The following is a 20877-nucleotide window of genomic DNA, read 5'->3' on the forward strand; positions in this document are numbered from 1 at the left end:
ATCCCTCAGGGCTGCCTCAAACTCCTTCTCCATCAGAGAGGACAGTTCTTGGGCCACAGTTCTGAAGTAGGCCACATTGAGCACAGCAAGGATGGTGTGGGGCTCTACCAGGCCTGAAAGGACTTGCAGTTCCTCGGTGAGGGCTTGCGTTAGGACAGGGATCGTGGAGCTCAAACCAAGAGCCAGTCTGTCAAATCCAGTCTCACCGGGGCTGGAACTCACACTTGAGTGCAGTATAGCCTGCACAGACTGACTTCTTAGAACCTGTTTGAAATTAAAAATAATGATTATAAATTATCATATATAGTTGATCAATTCCAATCGTAAAACACAATATTTGTGTTTTAAAGAAAAATATTTTAAATTGCCGTTCACATGGTTTTTCCATCACCTGATAATGTGTGAGAACCTCAAACTCAGGATAAAGAAAAAACAACAGCTGCAGGCAGTGGACACTTTCAGAGACAGAAAGACTCAGTATTTTTGAAGGTACTGGTTGCTCTGAGCTGCGAGAAGACAGCCGAATCAGAAGGTGGCAGCGTAACTGGAGACGCACGTCATCCCATAAATCCTGCATCTTAAAAAAACAATAACATGAAGAATAGTAAATAAAGAATGCAAAAAATACACAAAATCAATTAACAGAGTAATCCATGAGTATTTATGAGTATGAGTATTTTACCTCTACTGAGGTATCATCCCTCACTGCGTGGAGCGAGTTAATAGGAGAAGAAGATAAGGAAGAAGATGAGGTACAGGGGAAGCAGACTCCACACTGGGCAGAAAGAGTCAGGAGTAGATGAAGTGTCAACTCCTCTTTTCTGTCGTCCTCAGATTTCAGGTACTGTTGCTAAACAGCGGAGAGGAAGACATGAAGACAGGCATTAATATGCATAAATCTGTGGTGATGTGAAGAGCCAAAATGTTGTCTTTCACCCGGTAATTACCAGAGCTCTGAGGAAGTCCATGCACTCTTGGTTTTCTGTTGTGAGAGGCCTTATACTGTTTTGCATTTCCAGGTTGAACCACTGGAGGCACTCTGCAGGGCTCAGTGGGGAGTCTCCCATTTGGGTTTGGATCTCCTTTAGCTGCTGTTCGATGCTAAAGTGATAAAAGAGATTCCTGGATGAATTTGCAGACTGACTACAATGAATTGGTTATATATATATATAAAAAAATCTGTGAAAATGTTATAGTCTTTGTGATCTCTGAACAAGGTTTTTTGTGATCAGTATCTGGAGGTTTAGGCCTACAGACCTTGATTAAGACAGTAAAGAGACCGAGAGAGCCAGTTTATACATGAAACCATTTATACAGTACATTGTATAGTATAGTGTAGTGGTTCTCAAACTGTGGTACGCGTACCACCAGCACACAAGCGCTCTCTAGTAGTATGTTTGGTTATCTGTAGTGGTTCTCAACATTTTCAACTGAATAAATCTGAAACATACCATGCACAATTAATACAATATTTAAACATAAACATTTTATAAACATTTATAAACATCTCTCCTGTGTGGTGTAAGCTAATAGGGAATGCCTATGCTGCTATATGTCGTCATGGTGGTACTCAGAGAGCGGTTGGTCATCATGGTGGTACTCAGAGAGCTCAATGTTTTCTCAGGTGGTACAGAGTATAGAAAGTTGGAGAACCACTGGTATAGTGTATACAGTATACTTTTGGATTCCCCTCACTCTAATGTGTTGTATGTACGGTGGGAAGACAGATACTGTAGCATCAACAGTAATAAACACAGACATCGATATATATCAGTGTGTGATTGCACGCCAGGAATCCGGTGTGAAGTGGTTTTCAGGCATCGGCAGGCATTTGACTTCTTCTGCCATTTCACATCTTACTTTTCCTCTTGACACACACACACACACACACACAAAAACACACAAATAACACAAACACAGGTCTCTTGGTTTTTATCAGACCACATCAGCTTTTTCGTTTTCCCCTCTAATATGACAGATTAGAAATGACATCCTCAGGCCCGTGATGTTCAGTCATTTCCATGCAAATTTTTGCATATCTATTTATTCATGTAAGACTGTGAGTATATGTCTCTGTTTGTGTATAGTCACATGAATAAATGTGTGTAGAAGTAGCAGTAAAAATAAATCAAAATGAATCTTAAAATGTATTATATATGTAAAATATATCACTATTCGATACTGTTACTGTATCAAATATCAGAAAACGGCAACAGGTGTTTATCTAAGGTTCCTGGGGCAAAGGGTAAGGAGGGCTTCATGGACACTAAGTAGCACAGTTCAGGTAAAGGTACTGTGTAACATATGGTATAACACATTTTCTATAAGAAAAAAGACATTTGAATGGATATCTGCAGTAAAGCTGCCATCTGCTTTGATTTTCATTCATGCCATGTTTGAAGTTGAAGTTGAAGTGACTTCATGCAAGGTTAACTCCATTAGTATAAACAAAACTCAAAGGAGACTTTGAGCTATTTATTGTAAGTAATGAATCAATGAAAATAAATATTTTCTTTTGTAATTTCCAAAGTTTCATGAGTTGTGAATGTGGTTGCTAAGTAGTTTTTATTAATTAAAAATAAGAAAATAAGTTTTGTCAGAATTAGGGAAGATTGGAAGATTGTTCAAAATGTATTTCCAGTTTTGCAACATGTCATGTTGCACATCTTTTCCATGACGAATAGCAGGTGAGGAAGCCAACACTCACAATGGCTTGGAAGTAACTGATTAAGTTTCAAGCTAACTATTTGTAATATGTGTAACATTGAGGTAAAGTGTCAAGCAGCCACTGTAAAATGTTTCTGAGCAAAAACAATCACACAAGCATTAAAACACCATGATTTACCCAAACACATCCTGTTCCAAGAGCTTAACAACAGGAAAGCAGCTAATGCTAAAGAATCAACTTCGTCATTATGCAGACACAGGCAACCCAGCAGTGATTACTTTCCAAAGCGTCTAGTGAGCAAGAGAACTAGACACACCATAGTGATGCCAAGAGGGATTGGAACGTGTGAGTCTGGGATAACAAGACTGATTGTCTTACTGCTAGGTCACTGGTTAGACACTCTTGTTGTCTCTCGGTACCAACTGCACTTTTTACTTCCAGGCAAGGATGAAAGTGGCGTCATGTATTGTTCTAGTTCCTACAAATCAAAACCAAAATAATATAAAATACAGACATTTTTGTTTTGTTATGCACAAGCTTTTTTTGTCAGAACATTGGGAGCCCATTTTGACTTTTCACTCATTTGAGCCACAAGTTGTTTAAACAAAGAGGGGACCTGTGACTGAGTGCAGTTTGTGGGAAATGTTTCATAATGACTTCTTACAATAAAATTAATAAACAAACAATTTAATTAATTAAATTTGCACAACCTCAATATCATAAATTGAGGTTGTGAGACTTTGATAGTAAGAACAAGAGTTTGAACTTTGAACAAGGACAATGTCAGTATGTCAAAGTTGTTTTATTTAATGATTGTGTTTGGTTTTGGAACATTTTCATTTCATTAAAAATAAAATATTGTGCTCTGTCTTTGCATCCTTAAAGAATGGTATGCCATTTTTCAAAAGCTGCCACTGTATAAGCACAACTGTGTGACACAAAGCCAAAGTGCCTTGTCTCTCAGACAGCTCAATCCTACTGCCAGACTATAAAGCAGCTCCTGCCTTCTCCTGGGCCATGAACACATCCAGATGTCTTACAATGGCAACACATTAAATAACCGTTCAATCTGATACACTTTTCCTTTCAGCGGGGGAAAAACTGGAGGGGATAAAATGTTATAGACTGTTTCAAACCACTATCCCCCAGCTCAAACACTGCCTAATGCCATCATTCTCTCCCTTTAACTACCATTCTGCATCTCCTTTCTTCATCTTTAGGCAGGCCAAACGATGAAGCACTCTTTATTCTCTTGACACCAACTTGCTGACTGACAGAAATGCTGATCATAAAGTGCTGGTGTGTTTGTGTGTTTGGAGCGATTTGCTGCAATCAATACACTGATCCCTACTTTAGTTTTCCTTTTCAGTCTATTCAATGTGGTAATATGTCTGACTACGTGTGCTGATCCTTTTTCCTGTAAAACTATTAAAAAGGTTACCAAACTATAGAAACAATTGTTTAAGCATAGCAACTCTTAAAGTTCCTGGTGTAAGATTAGGTGATATCGAAGAGTTAATGTCTGATTGTAACAAAATGAGAATTTCTCTGCCCACACCTTGGTTTTCAGAGTGCAATTACAGTGACCCTTACAGAGTGTAATGGCTAACTAACCATAACCCACTAATAGGTATGCTGTTAATTTCTATGCCAATATACCTGTAGATGTTACAGAGCAGACCTTTAATTATTTTTGTCTAAACGAAAAAACTGCAATACACCATAAAGACTCCATTAAGCACCCGTCATGGCCTGTGCTATTTGGGAAAGCTGGTGGCACTGTGTATAAAATTAATAGACTTAAAAGAATAAACAACTGTTCAAACTCTGGTTAGTTTAAATTGCTTTTGACCTTGCTCTGCCATTGTAGAATACAACGTTAATCAAAACCTGTATCCAGATTACTCAGTACAATATAATTAAAAACTTCAGGCAATATTAAATGGATGCAACCAGGTATATAGTAAATAAATGATATGCATTTAGGAATAAATGCAGAAGTGGGAAAGGTGGTACATTGATGTTTTAGTTGTCCTCACAGTCATACTTCAGAACACAAAAAGGAAGTGTCGATTGCCTTCATTGGAATGGCAGCAGAGAGCACTGTATGTGTGTGTTTTAGTACGTCATAAACATGGATGTTCGTTCTGGGCTCCACCCCAGGACTTCACAAAGACAGCAGGTTTTAAATGGGCTTCCATCTGTGATTCACTTCTCACAGACTCTCTGAAGTTCATTAAAAAACAGAAAATGTAGGTATAACCTTAACTGCACCATTAAGGTCAGACTAAACTGCAGCTTTATAGGACATTGTAAGACTGTAACTAAAATATTACTGAATCCACGCTACTTAATTGACATCAACAACAGCAACAGCACCTAAAAAACGTTATGCTTTATAGCTCTGTGTCTCTGACTCGAAACTTCGAACTTTCCTTATTTCCTCTTCTTCACTTTCCCCTTTCAATTACCCTTCCTTTGGATCATGTGCTGTAAGCTATAAAGTCAATGTGGAGTTTTCTGTGTCAAGAAGTCCATCCAGCTCTTGACTATGTTGTGACCTCTTGCCCACCGGTGTGAAAGCTACCTGCAACCTAATCAACTTGGCAGGATTAGCTTTAAACCTGATGACTTCCACTGCCAACAGCTTAGACAGAAAAGAAAAGGAATGAGAAGGGGAGAGGTAAGGTAGGAAGAAAACGTAAGTATTCACTTTCAGTACAGACAACAATGGATCTACACGAAATGGCAAAAATCGGGAGCAGAATCCAACAAAGAAGCGACGAATAGGAGAAGAGAGATTAGAAAAAGGAAGGAAGAGATTTTGTAGGACTCTCGACAAATGGGTCAATCATCCGTACACTATCAGAGATGCACACGCACATATGTACACAGGACTTCTACAGATCAGTTGTAATTGTTTTATAGGGAGGGTTAGCCAGACAGTCGACGCTGCAGTTGCGGAACCCCAGCCCTCACAACTGCTAGGAGACAAAAGGAGTAAATGGAGGTCTTTTATTAGATATGATGGCACATTTCACAGCTCCCTGACTTACAGAAACCCAATCCCACGATTAGTCAGCGCTTTGACTTTATCTTAAGTTCCTTGTCAAAATTAATTTAACGTGGGTGGGCTGCTGTGGGGCTGTCTGTCTGTCGCGCTCTGCTCCCCTCCGTTTGTCTACAGAAGGTGGAGGTGGGGGAAAATGCAGGCAACAGGGGCAAGAAGATCCTTTTCAAATAAGCTTCAGCTCCAGTTGGTGCAAACCAGTTGATTGAGAACAAAATATCTCCTTGATCAAAGAGCTCCATTCTGTAAGGAGGAAAAGGGGAATGAATGGACCTGAATGAACAGGCTGAAAACAGATCTCACTCTGGCTGGGCTTGTCAGGCACTTAATGCCCTCTGCCACACGCCCCAGTGGTTCTGCCAGTGATACTGGAGACGTGATACAGCTGATATGCTAAGTTAATATACGTGTCAGCCAAAGCTAATCACAAATCAGCTACATACTGTAAGGACTACACATCAGTTTTTGTGCACACTGGAAGAGTGTTCACAATATTTTAGTGGCAAACTGGACTCTCCACCGGCTCACGTGCGCGAAGTCCATATCAGGAGCACTTATACATAAGGGAATCAAATTAGTAAGTATTGATATTTTACCCTGATCAAGATTGGCAGCCGACTAGTGAGAGCCATTTGCCTTGTCAGTGTGAAACTGTAGGTCTGTCTGCTCTCTGCAGGCCTGTACTGACACTTCATTAGAGATCTTTTCCTGGTGGGCCCCAGAACTGATTCCCGTGCACCAAGCCACTGTCCCATCTGATGAAAACTAATGGATTACAGCATTTCAATTTGGGGGGAGCCAGCTCGGGTGTCAGCCTATCTTAATCTCCTTCAATTAGGTAGCAGCTCTTAGGAAAATCTCTGACATTCGAGAAGTGGGAGCAGGCCAGTCACGCTGACCTATACGCTGGCTGAAGTGCTTTATGGGTATGGGCAGGTACATGTTTCTGATCTCCTGGATTCTGTTTCCTCTCCTCCACTTCCGTAATTTGTCCCAAACACTGATAAGTCAATTAGGTAGCAGGTGACTAAGCTGTGGACGTGGACGTGTGCTTGGATGCGTATATACTGTATCTCTGCAGCCCACCATGGTTGGCGCTAAAGTGAGGTCTTGTAAGGTTCTGTTTTGGCTGGATGTGTCCTGATGTAGTCTGGAAGGAAGTGAGCTGCACCCTGAGAGAGATACTGACCAGTGGTCTCCCACAGCGAAAGGAGGATTGCCTTATTTTTAGCCCCATTCTCCATTATCTGGATGCTTTGTTCTGATAATGGTTATCCCTCCCCCATCTGCAGGAACACAAAATAACCCTTTAATGCTTAGAAAGCAGAAAAATGGCCCGGCCTTCAGTAATAAGCCTTGAATTACCTACCCAAGGGTTTTCGTTTCAAGATGTGGAATTTTCAATTATTATGTTCCCATTTAGAGGAGGAAGGAAAGAAAGAAAGAGGAGGGGAAGGAGACAGAGAGATAGAGTGAAGAGGGGATGAGAACCAGACACTAATGGTGCCAGAGTGAGGCTTTGTTCACTTGCTACATTTAGCCCATCCTTCATCATCTGCCCTCAGCTTCACAACGTTATAAACGATAAAATACCTTATTTATAGATTTCTCTTTTTTTGTCCCCGTTAGTGATTGACGTCTATATTTCAGTGTTCACTAACAGGAGAACAGCAGTGTGTCTTTTTTTTTTAATGTAATGTCAGAATTGTTCAACTAATTAGCACACTATGGGTAATTTTATTCATTTCGTTTCAAACATTTACATTAAAAACTGATTTGGAATTTTAATTTCTTAATCTCTTCTCAACAATGACTAAGAAAAGAAGCAGAAGAGGGTCAAATCATTGCTTTGACAAAACATAATGGCCTCTTTAGAGTACACTGAAATTTTGAAATGAGGCATTTTTAAGTAAATTGGATAAAAACCTATGTGAGTTATTGAAGTTTTGAAAAAGGTTCTGCTCTATGTCCAGCTCCCTTTTTTGATTTTTCCAAAACTGAAAAAAAAAAAAAACATTTGAACGAAAATAAATGTCAGTCCTTAGGCTTTTGTTCTGACCAAATACAAATAAATGAATTGTCTGATGAAAACATCACTAAGAGTGTTTAGATTTAAATTGTAGGAATGTGGAGAAATGTGTCAGTTTCTAATAGTTAGTTTTTTTTTTTTCAAATTTATCTTACACAGCACATTGTAACACATCCATAATATACTGTATAAGTTGAAAGATTTGACAGCCGTAACAACCAATACTAGATTAGACATAAGAATGAAATAAGAGCCTAAAACAATCCACCACTTCAGAAACATCACACTGTCTTTGACAAATTAGGCAGCATTTTAAGGCAACTCTAAGCCCCAACATAGCTTATCATCTTACTGGTTAAATGGACATCACTGGTTAAATGGAAGTCATGCTTTTCCCTGCTAGACACACTCAACAAATTCTTAAAAGGGCAATGAAGCAAGGGGTTTTTGCTTTAATGTACACCGCTGTTTTTCCATCTATGCTCATTTTGGAGTTGCATCAGACATGTTGCTTTGCTCTTGAAATGATATTATGAATATGTTTGAAGGCAAAACCAGCAGTAAGAACTCTGGTTGGGTTGAAAACAAAACTTAAAGTTGTCCACTAAATCAATAAAGCACAAAGATAATAAAGATTATTTAATACATTAAAGAAAATAGAAGTATAAAAGAATCAGGTTCCTGACCAACCTGTTGGCATTTTGATTGAGTTTCTCCTCAGTGTCTTTTAAAAGCTGTTCATAGTCCTTGTCAATGGATAAATTGGGAAGCAGCACCTCCACAAATGCATGGTCTTCAGGGAAGTCACCTGGCCACTCCATTCTCTGCTATGAACACAGCAGAAACAAAGAGATATGGAGATGAACTTGCAGTAAAAACAGTGATAAACTACACATTGAGTGTTCTACATTTAGAAATTGATTTACATAGCACTGCTGCAAATGTAGACAGATACCAATTTGTAGCACTGTCTCACCATAGTTGTCTGGTAGGAATCATTACCCTTGTATTTACAAACCCACAGCCCTGTGGTCCACAATAATTTGATATTTTCTTTAAAAAGAGAAGTCTTGTAAAGTGCCACAAATGAATTGCACCCCAAGGACGTGGAACAAAGTGAAGCTTATCATCGACAAAAAACAGTTTCTTCCAGTTCCCCTCTTCTTTCCTCAGAATGTAATTTACTGTAGTAGGAGAACCCTTGATCAAAATTCATTGCTTCAGCCTCTAACTATTTCCACCTACTGACACTGTAGTGAGTTAACACGGAGAAAAAGAAATAGACCAAATAAATAAACAATGAGGTGAGATGCTCTTCACTCAGGGCTTTAAATAAACAACTCATCTCTGTGCATCTCTCAGAACCGGGGAGCCACCCCCTCCACCCCTGTGGTGCTTAACGCTTATGCTAACAGCCAATCCCACGCCGGTGCCGTGTTACTGAGTCTCATATCAACACTGTCATCAACACTAGTCAAGTGGAAGGTAATGGAGAGTGTCTGTGTCAATTTGGCTTTCTCACACTCCGCCTCTCACCCCTTCCTCGTCATCTGCTCTGATTTTAATAATTCCTGTCAAACTCGAAACAGCTCCCTGCACTCATCTCTGCTTCTTCCCTGCTTCATACCGTCCATGCCACTCTCCGTGACAGGGCAGACAGGAAACTCAACATTCATTTAGTGTGCACAAAGGGAGGCCTGTCCGGCTGGACAAATATTATTTTCCTCTGCTGACAGCCTCACCAGTTAAGCTTGTCCTTTATTGTTTTCTACTCTCTTTTTCTCCTCTCATGCTGTTTCCCCTCATCATCACACTCCCTATGTGCTACATTCTGAAAAAGGGGTTTATACACAGCCTTTATAGAATGGGAAGGAGATTTTCAAACCTCGGATTAGGAACTAAACATTGTAATTATATGGCCTGATTCATACGTGTTTGTGTGTGACACACATACACAGGGTCAAATTGTGAACAGTGTTTGTGTCTGCAGCAGACGTTTACCTGCTGTTTTGCCAAAATATTATTTGTTATCTTAAGCAATGGTGTGTAAATACAGTACATGTGTGTCTCTGTGTCAGGATTCCCACGGCAGCTCACTGGGCCTCATTAGTACTATACTTTAAATCAAGCAGTCTCCATTGTCTTGTCATTAGCTCTTTACAAAGCAGATGTTGGAGAAGCCCCTGTGTGTTTCACTGAGTTGCAACAAGGACAACAGGGCCTTTGCTGTCTGAGAAAATGGCTCTACAGCTATTAAACACAGGAACACACTCACATCACTGTCGCTTTACCTCCCCCTTACTCCCTCTCTCTTATTCCTTCTCTCGTTCTCGCTCCCTTTCACCTGTCTTCTTCAGCTTTGCAAACGCATAGACCTATTTACAGTAATGAGTTTGTCCTGAAATATTTAGCAGTACCTCCCCCAGGCTGCCGCTTTAAAGCCACTTAGAGCATGTCAAGTTAAAGTCAACATTATTTTAAAGGGGGTACCTAACAGTCTGCTGTAAAGGAAATATAATAAATTAAATAGGTCCACGGTTGAAAATCACAACAAGGCTGAGAACTATCTTATGTATTCCCAGGAGGAAACCTGGTCACACGGTTACTTTGCAACCATGTGACTCTGGCAAACTGTAATAGTTTTGACTGATTTTCCTTTGTACATTTAGTCCTGTCTGCTGAGTGTTTGGGGCCAGAACACTACTGTCATTGAATTATACTGGTCACTTCTGTTTTTCCCCTACAGGGAACACTGTACATGAATATAACATTAAAATATGTCTTGTAATGTTATTAGGTAAACTGCAGCACAAACATCAACAAATACCTGTGCAGGATCATCTTACACAGGGGGAATGAATAATACATGATTTAATCTTGATATTACTTGTCGTCACTGTATCATCATCATCATTCAACAGTATTGGTACAATGACAATACAGACCATAACTAAATAATAAATAAATAAAATGAATTATGATAAGCAATGAGTGAATTACAGCAACTGGGAAAAAAGACAGCATTGTTGCACTGAAATAATATATCAAATAAAAGATGTTTGGATAGGGAATAGCACAACATGATATGGGAAACTGATAAGGGAAAACTGCATTTTATAAGTCAAGACAAAACTACGAAGACGAAGATAAAATTGTTGTACTTATTTATCTTCACAAGACTAATATATAATAAATAGTTGTTTCAAACCCCCCAAATTTAGTCAATTTTCTCTCACCGATGACCACATGCTGACCTACACTGTTCCCACATTTAGTTAATCAGAATTGATTAACTAAATAAAGAAATTAAATGTTGCCATATGTTCTCTTTCTTTAATATGTAAGGAAAAAAACAACAACTGAACAACAAAATTATTTACAACTTATACATATATATGTAGTATATACACAGTAAATGGATATTTTAGATATTCCTACTGTTATTTAGTTGATTTATAGTATAAATATATGTATACTGACAAAAAGTATATTATATATATGGGCTGATAGTACACGTTTTTGTACATATTTGTAATATATACTGTATACAGTATATACGGTAGGTCTCCATTAAGGACCGCTCATGGAGGGATTTGGGCTCAATTTGTCAAGGATGCACAACGTGAAGTTGTGGGAATTGTGTTGGCCTTGCGTAGTTAACATTTATATATACAGTATACTATGAATGTGACAATTGAGAAAGTAATCGGATAGAACCTCATGCGCACAGAACTTAAATAACAACAAAACTAATAATAAGACGTGCGACCTAATATGAGGTTGTAGTAATGAAGTAAAGAATGCTACATATTTGTATAAAGCTGCATTTCTATACTTGACTCTTAAATGACACACAGGCAGAAAATAAATGTTTGAACTGAGATCGATTTGCGATTGCTTTGTATCTTACCTTTGGCAAGCACCTTTTATTTGCCTCTTGTTTAAAATAGTGATTCCAACACAGTTCCTAATATGACCATCGTCATTTTCGCACATTCAGGCTAAAAATACTCAGCAATAAAGACGAATTATGTAGCACATGATTCATCGACATCGACACAAAGCGATTGTGAGCTGAACGATGCCATTTCTGAACCACCTCTATAGGTAAGCGTACTATTTATACACAGTTTCGATCTAAATCAAACAAGTCGTATATGTCTACGATGATTTCCGTTATTCAGACCGTGGTGTAACGATAACAATTATCCTGTGTTTTTCTGGGACAGCAAAGCGTCCGTAACAACCACCCGGAAGCAGTATTTTTAAACTTCCGGTACAACAAAAACTCGCCGCTGACAAAAATGCTTTTAGTTTTAATCGTCTACTAAATTCTAACTATTTACTAGACAAATAATCTTTTTTTTTTTTTGATTTTTTTAGACATGTGGGTTTGTAGTAGCAACTCAAATAATTTTACATTTTGCAGTGTTACAGAATTTGTTGACTAACAGTAATATAGTGTGTCCCAATCTCTTTTAATATATTATTTTTTTATATCGTTATTATACATTTTTAATAAAGATATAAAAAGTGAAACTTTCTGTCAATGGATCAGTCTATTTTAACAAACTAAGGGGGGTAAGGATTGTCAGTATTGATTTTATATTGTCTGTGACCTGTAGCAAACATTAAATATGAAAATAAATGTACCAAGATCACTATTCTTTTGCTGTTTATAGCATATCTAGCACTACTAATACCCACACGACGAAGATATATAATACCCTCCACCCTATCCCTCCCACAAATCTTCCATAGTGGGCTGTGCCGTGATGTCGCTCGGTCAACATAAGGAACAAGCGGGGAACTAGCGCTGAACTGAAACTAATTTACCACGTGTTAAAAAAAATAAATGATCCAAATGTGTTTTTTCTCGAATCGAATATTTTATTATTGGCAAGACAAAAGTGATGCTGTAATACAAACTGCTATCTCTGGAGTTTTGACGCGCCTGTTTCTAACAGTAAGTACTGTGAAAGCGAAGTATATGACAGTTATGTTACAATGACACTATGTATTTAAGTAGTAGCCACATTCTAGTAGCCACATTCTACAAGTAGTAGAATTTTACATAAAAAACACGTGAAAAAAATGTAACGTGTTTGTCGGTTCCATTTCCAACAGTTTTGTAAAGAACTAAAACGTTGTTATATCGGGTTATTGTACTTGACTGCACTTAGACAAACAGTTGACGGAGGTCAAATGTTTTCAAATTAGTTTTTGTTTTGTTGTTGATTGCAGTCCACTTGACATACCGGTTGCAAAAGTCATTGTGCATAGAACGAGCATCCACTAAAGGCTCCATTTCTGGAAACAATGATCGTTCCTGACTCACCACTACATATCAATGAGTGGGAATAAGTGCTCTATTGCAAATAGATCTTTGATGTATCTCTCTAATTCGGAATATCGCTATCTCGGAATCTGTAAATTACGTTTTTATTTATGTGTATTTACTTTTACCTTGCTGTAATAAATATATTCTACTTTTGTTTGTTTGTTTCATTGTCAGAATGGAGAGCTGCACACATATTTTCCAGATCTCTGGCATTAAGAATTGTGATAAGAAGAGGGATTTAATCCAGGGAATTCAGCACCTGAGTGGGAAATACTTGGGTGGCTCAGTGAGTAAAGATTTCTCCTAAACAATTTCCAGATTTTATTGGCAGACAACTAATTTTCATAGAAATACTTTTTGATGTAAGTTACCAAGTTATTACAAAGTTACAATATTCAAATGACTTTTTATGTGGCATCATGCAGTGCATTGTTTTTCTACCATAGTTTATTAATGATAAATGACTGACATTTACATTTTTAAGTTTTTCAACGTTTCAAACATTAATTTCATTTTTCTTGACAACCTCAAAATATATGTTGTTAAGTGGATTTTTTGTATTACCTTAGCTTTGGATAAGTTTCTATGAACATGCTTTATAAACAGATACATTGCCTTTCTTTCAGATCTATCAACAAGCCATCACCCATCTCATAATTCCTGAAGTTATCTCAAGTGAAAAGTTCTTTGCAGCATGTGCTGCAGGTCAGTTACAATGATTACAATTCAACACTGTATTCTCTAAATTCATTGTGACCACTTCTTACAGTTACTTTGTAATTATTGGAAGCCTAAAGAGTTACCAAACAAATATTTTTTCATTGTTTCATGTTATCCTTGTCCTTCAGGAAAGTGGGTCGTGACTCCAGACTATGTGTTGGACAGTCTTCAAAACGGTTGCTGGCTCACAGAGGACCAATATGAGGTGTCCATTGGCACTGATTCCCCCTCTGCCTTTTACCCTGTCAGACAGTGGAGGGAGAAGGTGGCTAGTAGGAGAATAACTGGGGCCTTTGAAGGATGGAGGGTTCTCCTCATGGTCCAAGAACCCTCTCGTAGAGACATGTTTAAAAGGTACAACAACACAGAACAACGTGACATCTGTGGGCCGGTGTTTGAATAAAATACAACCAATAAACATATGAGTGTGACATATATTTATCATTATTTAATCTCTCATAGGCTGCTGGTAGCAGGAAAGGCCGAAGTGTACGACATCCCTCCTCCATCTCATTCCTCCATTACTCATGTCATGGCTAAACCCATTACAGAAAACTCACAATCATACAGTACTCCATGCTACTCTGTCACCCACGTTATCCAGCACCTGTTTGGGGTAAGTTAGATTAGCTTGTGAAGGCATTGTGTTGTAATGTGATTGTGGGGGAAGTGAAACTTTAACTTGTAAAAACTGCATGTAATAACTTTTCCATAGATTGTTCAATTCTACAGAATATACACTGAAAAAGCTGCTTTTTGACCAAGTTAAACATGTATGATCAATTTTGTCTGTTTTAAATTACATTTCAGATTTCATTCATTCACTGAATGCCACTGAAATAATAATAAGGGCAAAGTAACAGTAGCTTTTTCTCTGCTTCACACCGTATGTTTAAACCAGGATAGATTCTGTAACATGGTTTCCTTAAAGCCTTTTTAATGTAAAATTACCTGATTTTATTTTTTCTTTGGCAGAGACATTATGTGCACATGAACTTTGCAAACATAAACGTAACAGACAGTCATCCAACAGAGATAAAAAAACCCAGTGTGGCTGATATTGACCTCTCTGAACTAGAAGCAGAGCTCAGAGATTATGTCATTCAACACCAGGTGTGTATGTATGTTTTTTTCTTAAGTGAGTGACTCAAAAAAATTAACTGCTTTTTTTTATAAATGTTGCGTTGCATTCAATGCATTCAACTCTTTTCAAATGCTTTTTCTACACTTCAACCTTTGCTTTTGAAGTTAATAACAAAACGTTTTCTTTAGAGCCGTCCAAGGCTGCAATTCCTGGAGTTTCTGGGTTACCATGACCCCTACTGTTCACAGTTACAGGTACACGTACATACATCAAACACCACATTTCCCCTACACTGATAATCTCTACACATCTTTGAAATAACTTAGATTGGGCCAATCATTTCAGTTTCCTCTATGTCATACATTTCAGTAGAAAGTGGCGTCTGAGGCAAGTGAACATCTTACTTAGGTCACCGATTTAACTAGCACTGTCAGATGATTGCTGCATTTTGATTGGCAGACCTATTAACAATACTCCTCACTGTCCTGTCCATACCTCCCTTGAGTGGATCTCTGTCAAACTGCTATTATAGGTGCTCATGGATTTTTATGCTGTACTTTGCAAGTCCATATGCTATTTGCCAATAAGTGACAGTCAGAAATGACCCCCCCAGGAACTTCTGATGCCCATTCTCCTCCTATTTCCATTACCCTTCTGCCCTCTCCCTTTTCTCTTCTCCTTGTACCGTCCGTCTCTTTAAGTGTCACCATTTCCTCCTCTTTTCCATACACCACTTACATTTCATCACTGTTCTTTTTTTTATCCCTCCAGGCAACAGAAACAGACTTTAGCAATGTTGGCAGTATGATTGAGTGTGGTCTCTTTGCTGAAGCCTTGGACTCAATCAGAAGTGCTGTGCTCCCCGGTCTGCTGCCACCAGTGGCTTATGTCATCTCACTTTTAGAATACGCTCTGCAGGTAGGGATCTGAATTAGCAGAGGAGGAAATTACATCTGGTATTACATGTGCTTAAGGGAATACACAACCATCATCCCTGCTCTCTCATCATTAAGAAAATAGATATACAGAATTTTGACTTAGTTAATACCTGATTAGCCAGCTATACATTTTATATGACATGTTATCTCTATATTTTGCAGGGAGACACCACGCCGTACTTTCAGAAAAACTTCTTGCAGTTCATGATTAACCTGCTTCTTAACAACCCTCCTTTGTTGGGAAACAAAGGGAAAACATATTTTAAGCAGGTGTTGCAGTGCCCTCGGTGTAAGATGGGAATCTGGCCTTTCTTACAGTCAACCATCAGGTAACTGATGTTGCATCAAAGTTTTTCTTTGTAAAAATCCACTGACCAGAAGAATAAAGGCTGCTTTATCTCAGTCGTAGTGAGAACTTTTTACACTCTATCACTGTGCATTCCCAGTCGCTGCCTGTCCAGTGAAGCCACATGTCACCCTCTCCCTGCACCTGCCTCTCCAGCACTAATACGTTTCTACTGTGACCTTGTGACATTTGTCCTCCGGCTCTTCCAAGTGGAGCTCCACTCTGTCACAGCAGGGTAAAAACCTACATATGCACTTTCTGTTGTATTTGATCTCTAAGATCCCAATGTATATTTTTGAATAAATCAGATTAGACCTGAGTTTTCTGCCATGACATTATTCACCCCTGTCTTTCTCTCTCGCTCAGAGATTTTGGACAGCCTCAGGGAACTGGAGTTTCTAAGGCCCCTGCATCAGGCTTTTTGCTTAACGCTACGTTTTGGACTTTCTGGGAGCGCGCTACTCTGCTGTCTCAGTCTGTGAAACAACTTTGTCACCTTTTGTTTCAGGCTGCCACTAAGGTAGTGAGGAATAAAACACTATTATCTATCTCTACTGTATCTTTTACTGTTCAAGCTGCAGATGGCAAACTAAATATTTTTCTTCTGCTGCTACTCTAAAGGCCAGCATAGTTGAAAGCAGACGTTTGTGTGTGCGTACGCTTCTGGAAAAACAAGTGACCAGAGTGTTAACATTGTATACTCTAGAGCAGGGATCACCACCGCCAGAATCGTTCTGGACAGACACCTTGACAGTCGGACACTCAAATAAAATAATATTAATAATAATAATAAAAATCACATTTTTGTCTTACATTATTATTTAATGTTTATTTTTTAATCCAGTCTTGGGCCAAATTGGACAGTTCAATAGGCTAGATCAGGCCTGTGTGTGCAAAACATTCCCAAAAAATGTGTATGCTCGCCAACTAGTTCCGGAGTGAAATTTGTTTTAACACCCTACGTCAGAATGGTAAAACAAGACTTTCTTAAGAAACTTATGGGACATGGTGACAAAACTACGGAAACGGCATAGGTTGAGGACGTCGTAAACTAAGGATCCCTTGCACTAATGATACAGTAATGACCTGATGATAGTGTCATTATAAAGTATAATAATTCAAAATAAAATGTACAATAGTTTAGATGGGTCCACCTCTCGTTTTGATGATATTCAACATATGTGTCTTGGATAACTTGTATAATTGATACAAACATTTTTTTTTATAATGGAGGAGTTCACTGAAAAGGATGAGAGGCAGAGTCTACACCTGACTGACACACTGTTGAATTTCCTGTCAGTGGTGGTGGAGTTCTGGTGTCACCAGCATAATAAACTCAACTGGAACCTGGCATATAAAGGCCTCAAAGACCTGGTCGAGCATCTTGCTGTCGTGAGTCGTGGTATGGAGTTGAGCATCATAATTGTCATTGAAATCATATGGAATACATTTTTGATACTAATGATCTTTTGCTTTTCCACACTTTCTTTCCCTGTTGTGTTCTGCAGATGTGACTCCAGCTGTCGCCGTCGAACTTGTTGTCAGAGTTTCTTCCACTAGACTGAAAATGACAATGGCTGACGCTGTATTCAGGAGTCTCTGCTGCAGAAACGGCTTCACCTTGGAAGACAATTCCTTGTCTCTCAAGGAAATGGTACATGGAGGTGTTTTTATAAAACGCAGATGTTTGACCTCAGAAACAGTTGCAGTAGGATGTTACATAGAAAATAATCTGCAGATGTGTTCAACTCATTGTACGCATAAGGTTACAGGAGAACATCTGGGTTTCTCATTCATTGTCTGGGTCTTTGTGCATCTGCAGTTTCCCAAAGATGAAGATTACTGAAAATTCAAAGGTGGCATTTTAACCCTCTTTTGCCCATGTGACATACTTCTGACAGGTGCTGTCATACCTGCCTTTTCTGGGACATTTTGCTCACAGCCCAAGTGATGTTCACCGCAGAACTGAACCCACCTCGACTACCCACAGCGGCATTAAGCAGGAGACTAACTGCAGGTCAGTTTGTAGATGGCAGAGGTTTTACTACAGTAGATGCCAAAAGGCGAACGTGTGCTAATGTACAGGTGTGGGAACTGCATCAAAGGACGATATGTTAATGTCATCATAGAATTTTAATTGAAATTTGTCTAGTGTCGTAGTTGAATTGCCTTTCTATCATATATTGTATCATATATATATATACAGTATGTATGTGCAGTGTTGATCTTGCTTAGTTTTGTTCTTAGAAAAGGACTAAGACAAAAATATTAATGGGTAAAAACAGGTATACAACTTTAAATGAGGTTGTCCTTAACATTTAAAATAGCTTAGTGAAGGTCTTTCTTTAATATTTTTTTTCATATTTTTCATTTTTAGGTCATTTTTTGTAATTGTAAATTTGTTTGTAATTTATTGTTAAAAGCCACACATTCTTTTGCTATTGTAGACACATTAACCTTGAAATTAATGCACACACATCCAGATGCTAGAGTCTGTGCCCTATTATAGTGTCGCCTCTTAAAACACTGTGATTGTAGAGCACAGCCAGTACAGCCCAAAACACACAGGTGTTGTAAAAGCAAATCTGTCACCTTCTGCTACCTCATCAAAGCGGGTGGTTCGCTCCTTTCACCTCCTCCACGCTGGTTTGTGTGTTTAAAATAACAGATATATTTTAACCAGGAGTCTTTACACTGACTCTTTTGTGAAGTTTCCACCAACAGATTTAAGGGCATTCAAAACAAAATTAGGCCAAAACGAGTGTAAATGGACAGATTTGATGAGAAATAAGGGTGGAAAGGAACAAAGGAACACCTGGAGAGAAGAGCAGTGTGTGCGTGTGTGCTTGCTAAGAGGCAGAGATGCATGAATGGAGAAGAAGCTCAGGGGAAGTTTGAGAAAGAGGCAAATAGAGGTCAGACACAGTGCAAGGAGTTGGCATGTGATGGGTCATGCCCAGGTCTGATCCTATCAGCGTGTGCGGGCTGACAGAAGGGCTGCAACAGGAGGTTAGACCCATCCTTGCTCTCTTGCGCTGTCTCTCTCTGTCTCTCGCTCGCTCTCTCGGCCCCTCTCCCTAAGTTGCACACACACACACACACACACACACACACACACACACACACACATCCTCTGATGAGTCTGATTGGGTTATGGAGCTGACAGATAGAGAGAATTGCACATCCCATTAGGCCTTTTGTCTCTGACCATCAGATCTCTGCCTCTGCCTTAATCTTCCCTCCTGCATACTAAGCACTGCTCTGAATGCAATCTCTCACACACACAGACTCAGTTACTCTCCACACCCCATGTCAGACATCTGCTATTCCACTAGCAGGTAGTTGGCCTGGAGTTGGGGCAGGAGTTGTCAGGGGGCAAGTTCATGGAAAGGCTACTGGTTCAAGTCTTGACCAGATCCAACTTTCCTTTACCCTAGCATAGCAGCTTGCACTTCTTAAACTGTGTAATTCTGTAAACAAAAACCATGTCAACAAAGCAAAAAATCTTCATAAGACAAAGAGACAAACATCTATGTGTTTCTATACTTTTAAAAGGTAATACAGGCCAAATATTTTGGTATTTTGTTTTCTGAGAGTGAGGGAAATGAAAACAGTAGGAATAGTAAAACTCAGAAGCAGAGCACGTGCTTCTTCTGCACTGGTACACCCGCATGCATTAGGGCACGTGTCCAAGCCACACTAAGTCGTCAGCATGGCTGAATGACTGACTGTTTATACAGCTGTTTGACTCTCTGGCTTCGTCACTGGTTCCATGGTAGTGAGTGATTTTAAGCAGGAAAAAATCAAACAATTAAACTTGGGTTTTCCCCTTTTAACTAAGGTCTGTGATCCACTGATATCATTCCAAGTCCCATTAATCAGTGTCATTTCTTTAGACAAATCACGTGACCAAAACCTGTGTGTAGTCAATGTCAGCGAGAACTGCTCTGCTATTGGATTAACCTCATTTTTTAAGTAATCTGCCAAATATTTTGATATTTTTTTGATGTTTAGAGCATAAAATTGTGTAAAAAGATTGGTGTTTTCACCCACTACCAAATAGAAAGTTGACTACAATATGTTTTTTTTTTCCAGCTTATGGGTGCTAACTTGTACTGGTGATTAACGGGGACTATTTATGCAAATACATGTTTTCTCATATAGATGTTTTTCCAACTAATTGACTTTTGTATCTCAATTCTACATCGTAGAACCAAGGACCCGCTGTATCAAGTAGTTCGTTTTAAATCAAATAATGGGCTCAGTAGAAATATTATCAGACAAAATACCATAGAAATGATTACATTAATGAATCTTGTTTTTGATTTTTAAACCACTATTTGTTCCTTCAAAATCTATAGCCCCATGAGAGACAATGGAAGTTTTACTTCTCCTTATGAAATACACGCTCATACTGTGTCATTGGTCATGCAGCAGACTTCCTCATCATTCCCTTATATAGTTTATTGAACTCGGCCTCCAGGGGATCACAGTGCCCCAGGCTCAGAAATGATCCTGGGCAATCTCAAGTAGGCCATGAGAGAAGGAGAAATAGAGGCATATACATGCCAAGCACTGTCAACTTCTGCAACCTACAAGGACAGGGGACACTTGGGTGAAGTGGTTTGAAATTAAAAGCATTGAACATTCATCCTAGACACTCTTATGGATTCTTTTTAAA

The 20877-nt window shown here is 38.9% G+C and overlaps 2 protein-coding genes across 6 annotated transcripts in view; one reads left to right on the top strand and one right to left on the bottom strand.

Annotated features, from left to right (window-relative positions):
* kiaa0825 (KIAA0825 ortholog) overlaps window positions 1-12227 on the bottom strand; it is a 111108-nt gene extending 98881 nt beyond the window's left edge. For all 4 annotated transcript variants that reach the window (XM_025053023.1, XM_008336746.3, XM_017030644.2 and 1 more), the window contains exons 1-6: window positions 11678-12227; window positions 8458-8594; window positions 948-1101; window positions 683-850; window positions 392-577; window positions 1-264 (exon numbers count right to left, since the gene is read on the bottom strand). The exon at window positions 1-264 is cut by the window's left edge and continues 64 nt beyond it. In XM_025053023.1, the coding sequence (XP_024908791.1) occupies window positions 1-264; window positions 392-577; window positions 683-850; window positions 948-1101; window positions 8458-8588 (903 nt within the window). In that variant the 5' untranslated portion in view covers window positions 8589-8594; window positions 11678-12227. The remainder of the gene's footprint in view (window positions 265-391; window positions 578-682; window positions 851-947; window positions 1102-8457; window positions 8595-11677) is intronic.
* A 333-nt stretch (window positions 12228-12560) lies between these two features.
* The window catches only part of slf1 (SMC5-SMC6 complex localization factor 1), a 36471-nt gene continuing 28154 nt past the window's right edge, over window positions 12561-20877 (top strand). For both annotated transcript variants that reach the window (XM_008336745.3, XM_025053024.1), the window contains exons 1-14: window positions 12561-12733; window positions 13283-13394; window positions 13735-13813; window positions 13957-14182; window positions 14291-14444; window positions 14804-14941; window positions 15101-15166; window positions 15684-15830; window positions 16013-16179; window positions 16297-16431; window positions 16563-16716; window positions 17430-17598; window positions 17705-17850; window positions 18098-18213. In XM_008336745.3, coding sequence (XP_008334967.1) covers window positions 13284-13394; window positions 13735-13813; window positions 13957-14182; window positions 14291-14444; window positions 14804-14941; window positions 15101-15166; window positions 15684-15830; window positions 16013-16179; window positions 16297-16431; window positions 16563-16716; window positions 17430-17598; window positions 17705-17850; window positions 18098-18213 — 1808 coding nt within the window. In that variant the 5' untranslated portion in view covers window positions 12561-12733; window position 13283. The remainder of the gene's footprint in view (window positions 12734-13282; window positions 13395-13734; window positions 13814-13956; window positions 14183-14290; window positions 14445-14803; window positions 14942-15100; window positions 15167-15683; window positions 15831-16012; window positions 16180-16296; window positions 16432-16562; window positions 16717-17429; window positions 17599-17704; window positions 17851-18097; window positions 18214-20877) is intronic.

The sequence above is a fragment of the Cynoglossus semilaevis genome, chromosome Z, assembly GCF_000523025.1.
Source record: "Cynoglossus semilaevis isolate Cse_v1.0 chromosome Z, Cse_v1.0, whole genome shotgun sequence".
In the NCBI taxonomy this organism is placed as follows: domain Eukaryota; kingdom Metazoa; phylum Chordata; class Actinopteri; order Pleuronectiformes; family Cynoglossidae; genus Cynoglossus; species Cynoglossus semilaevis.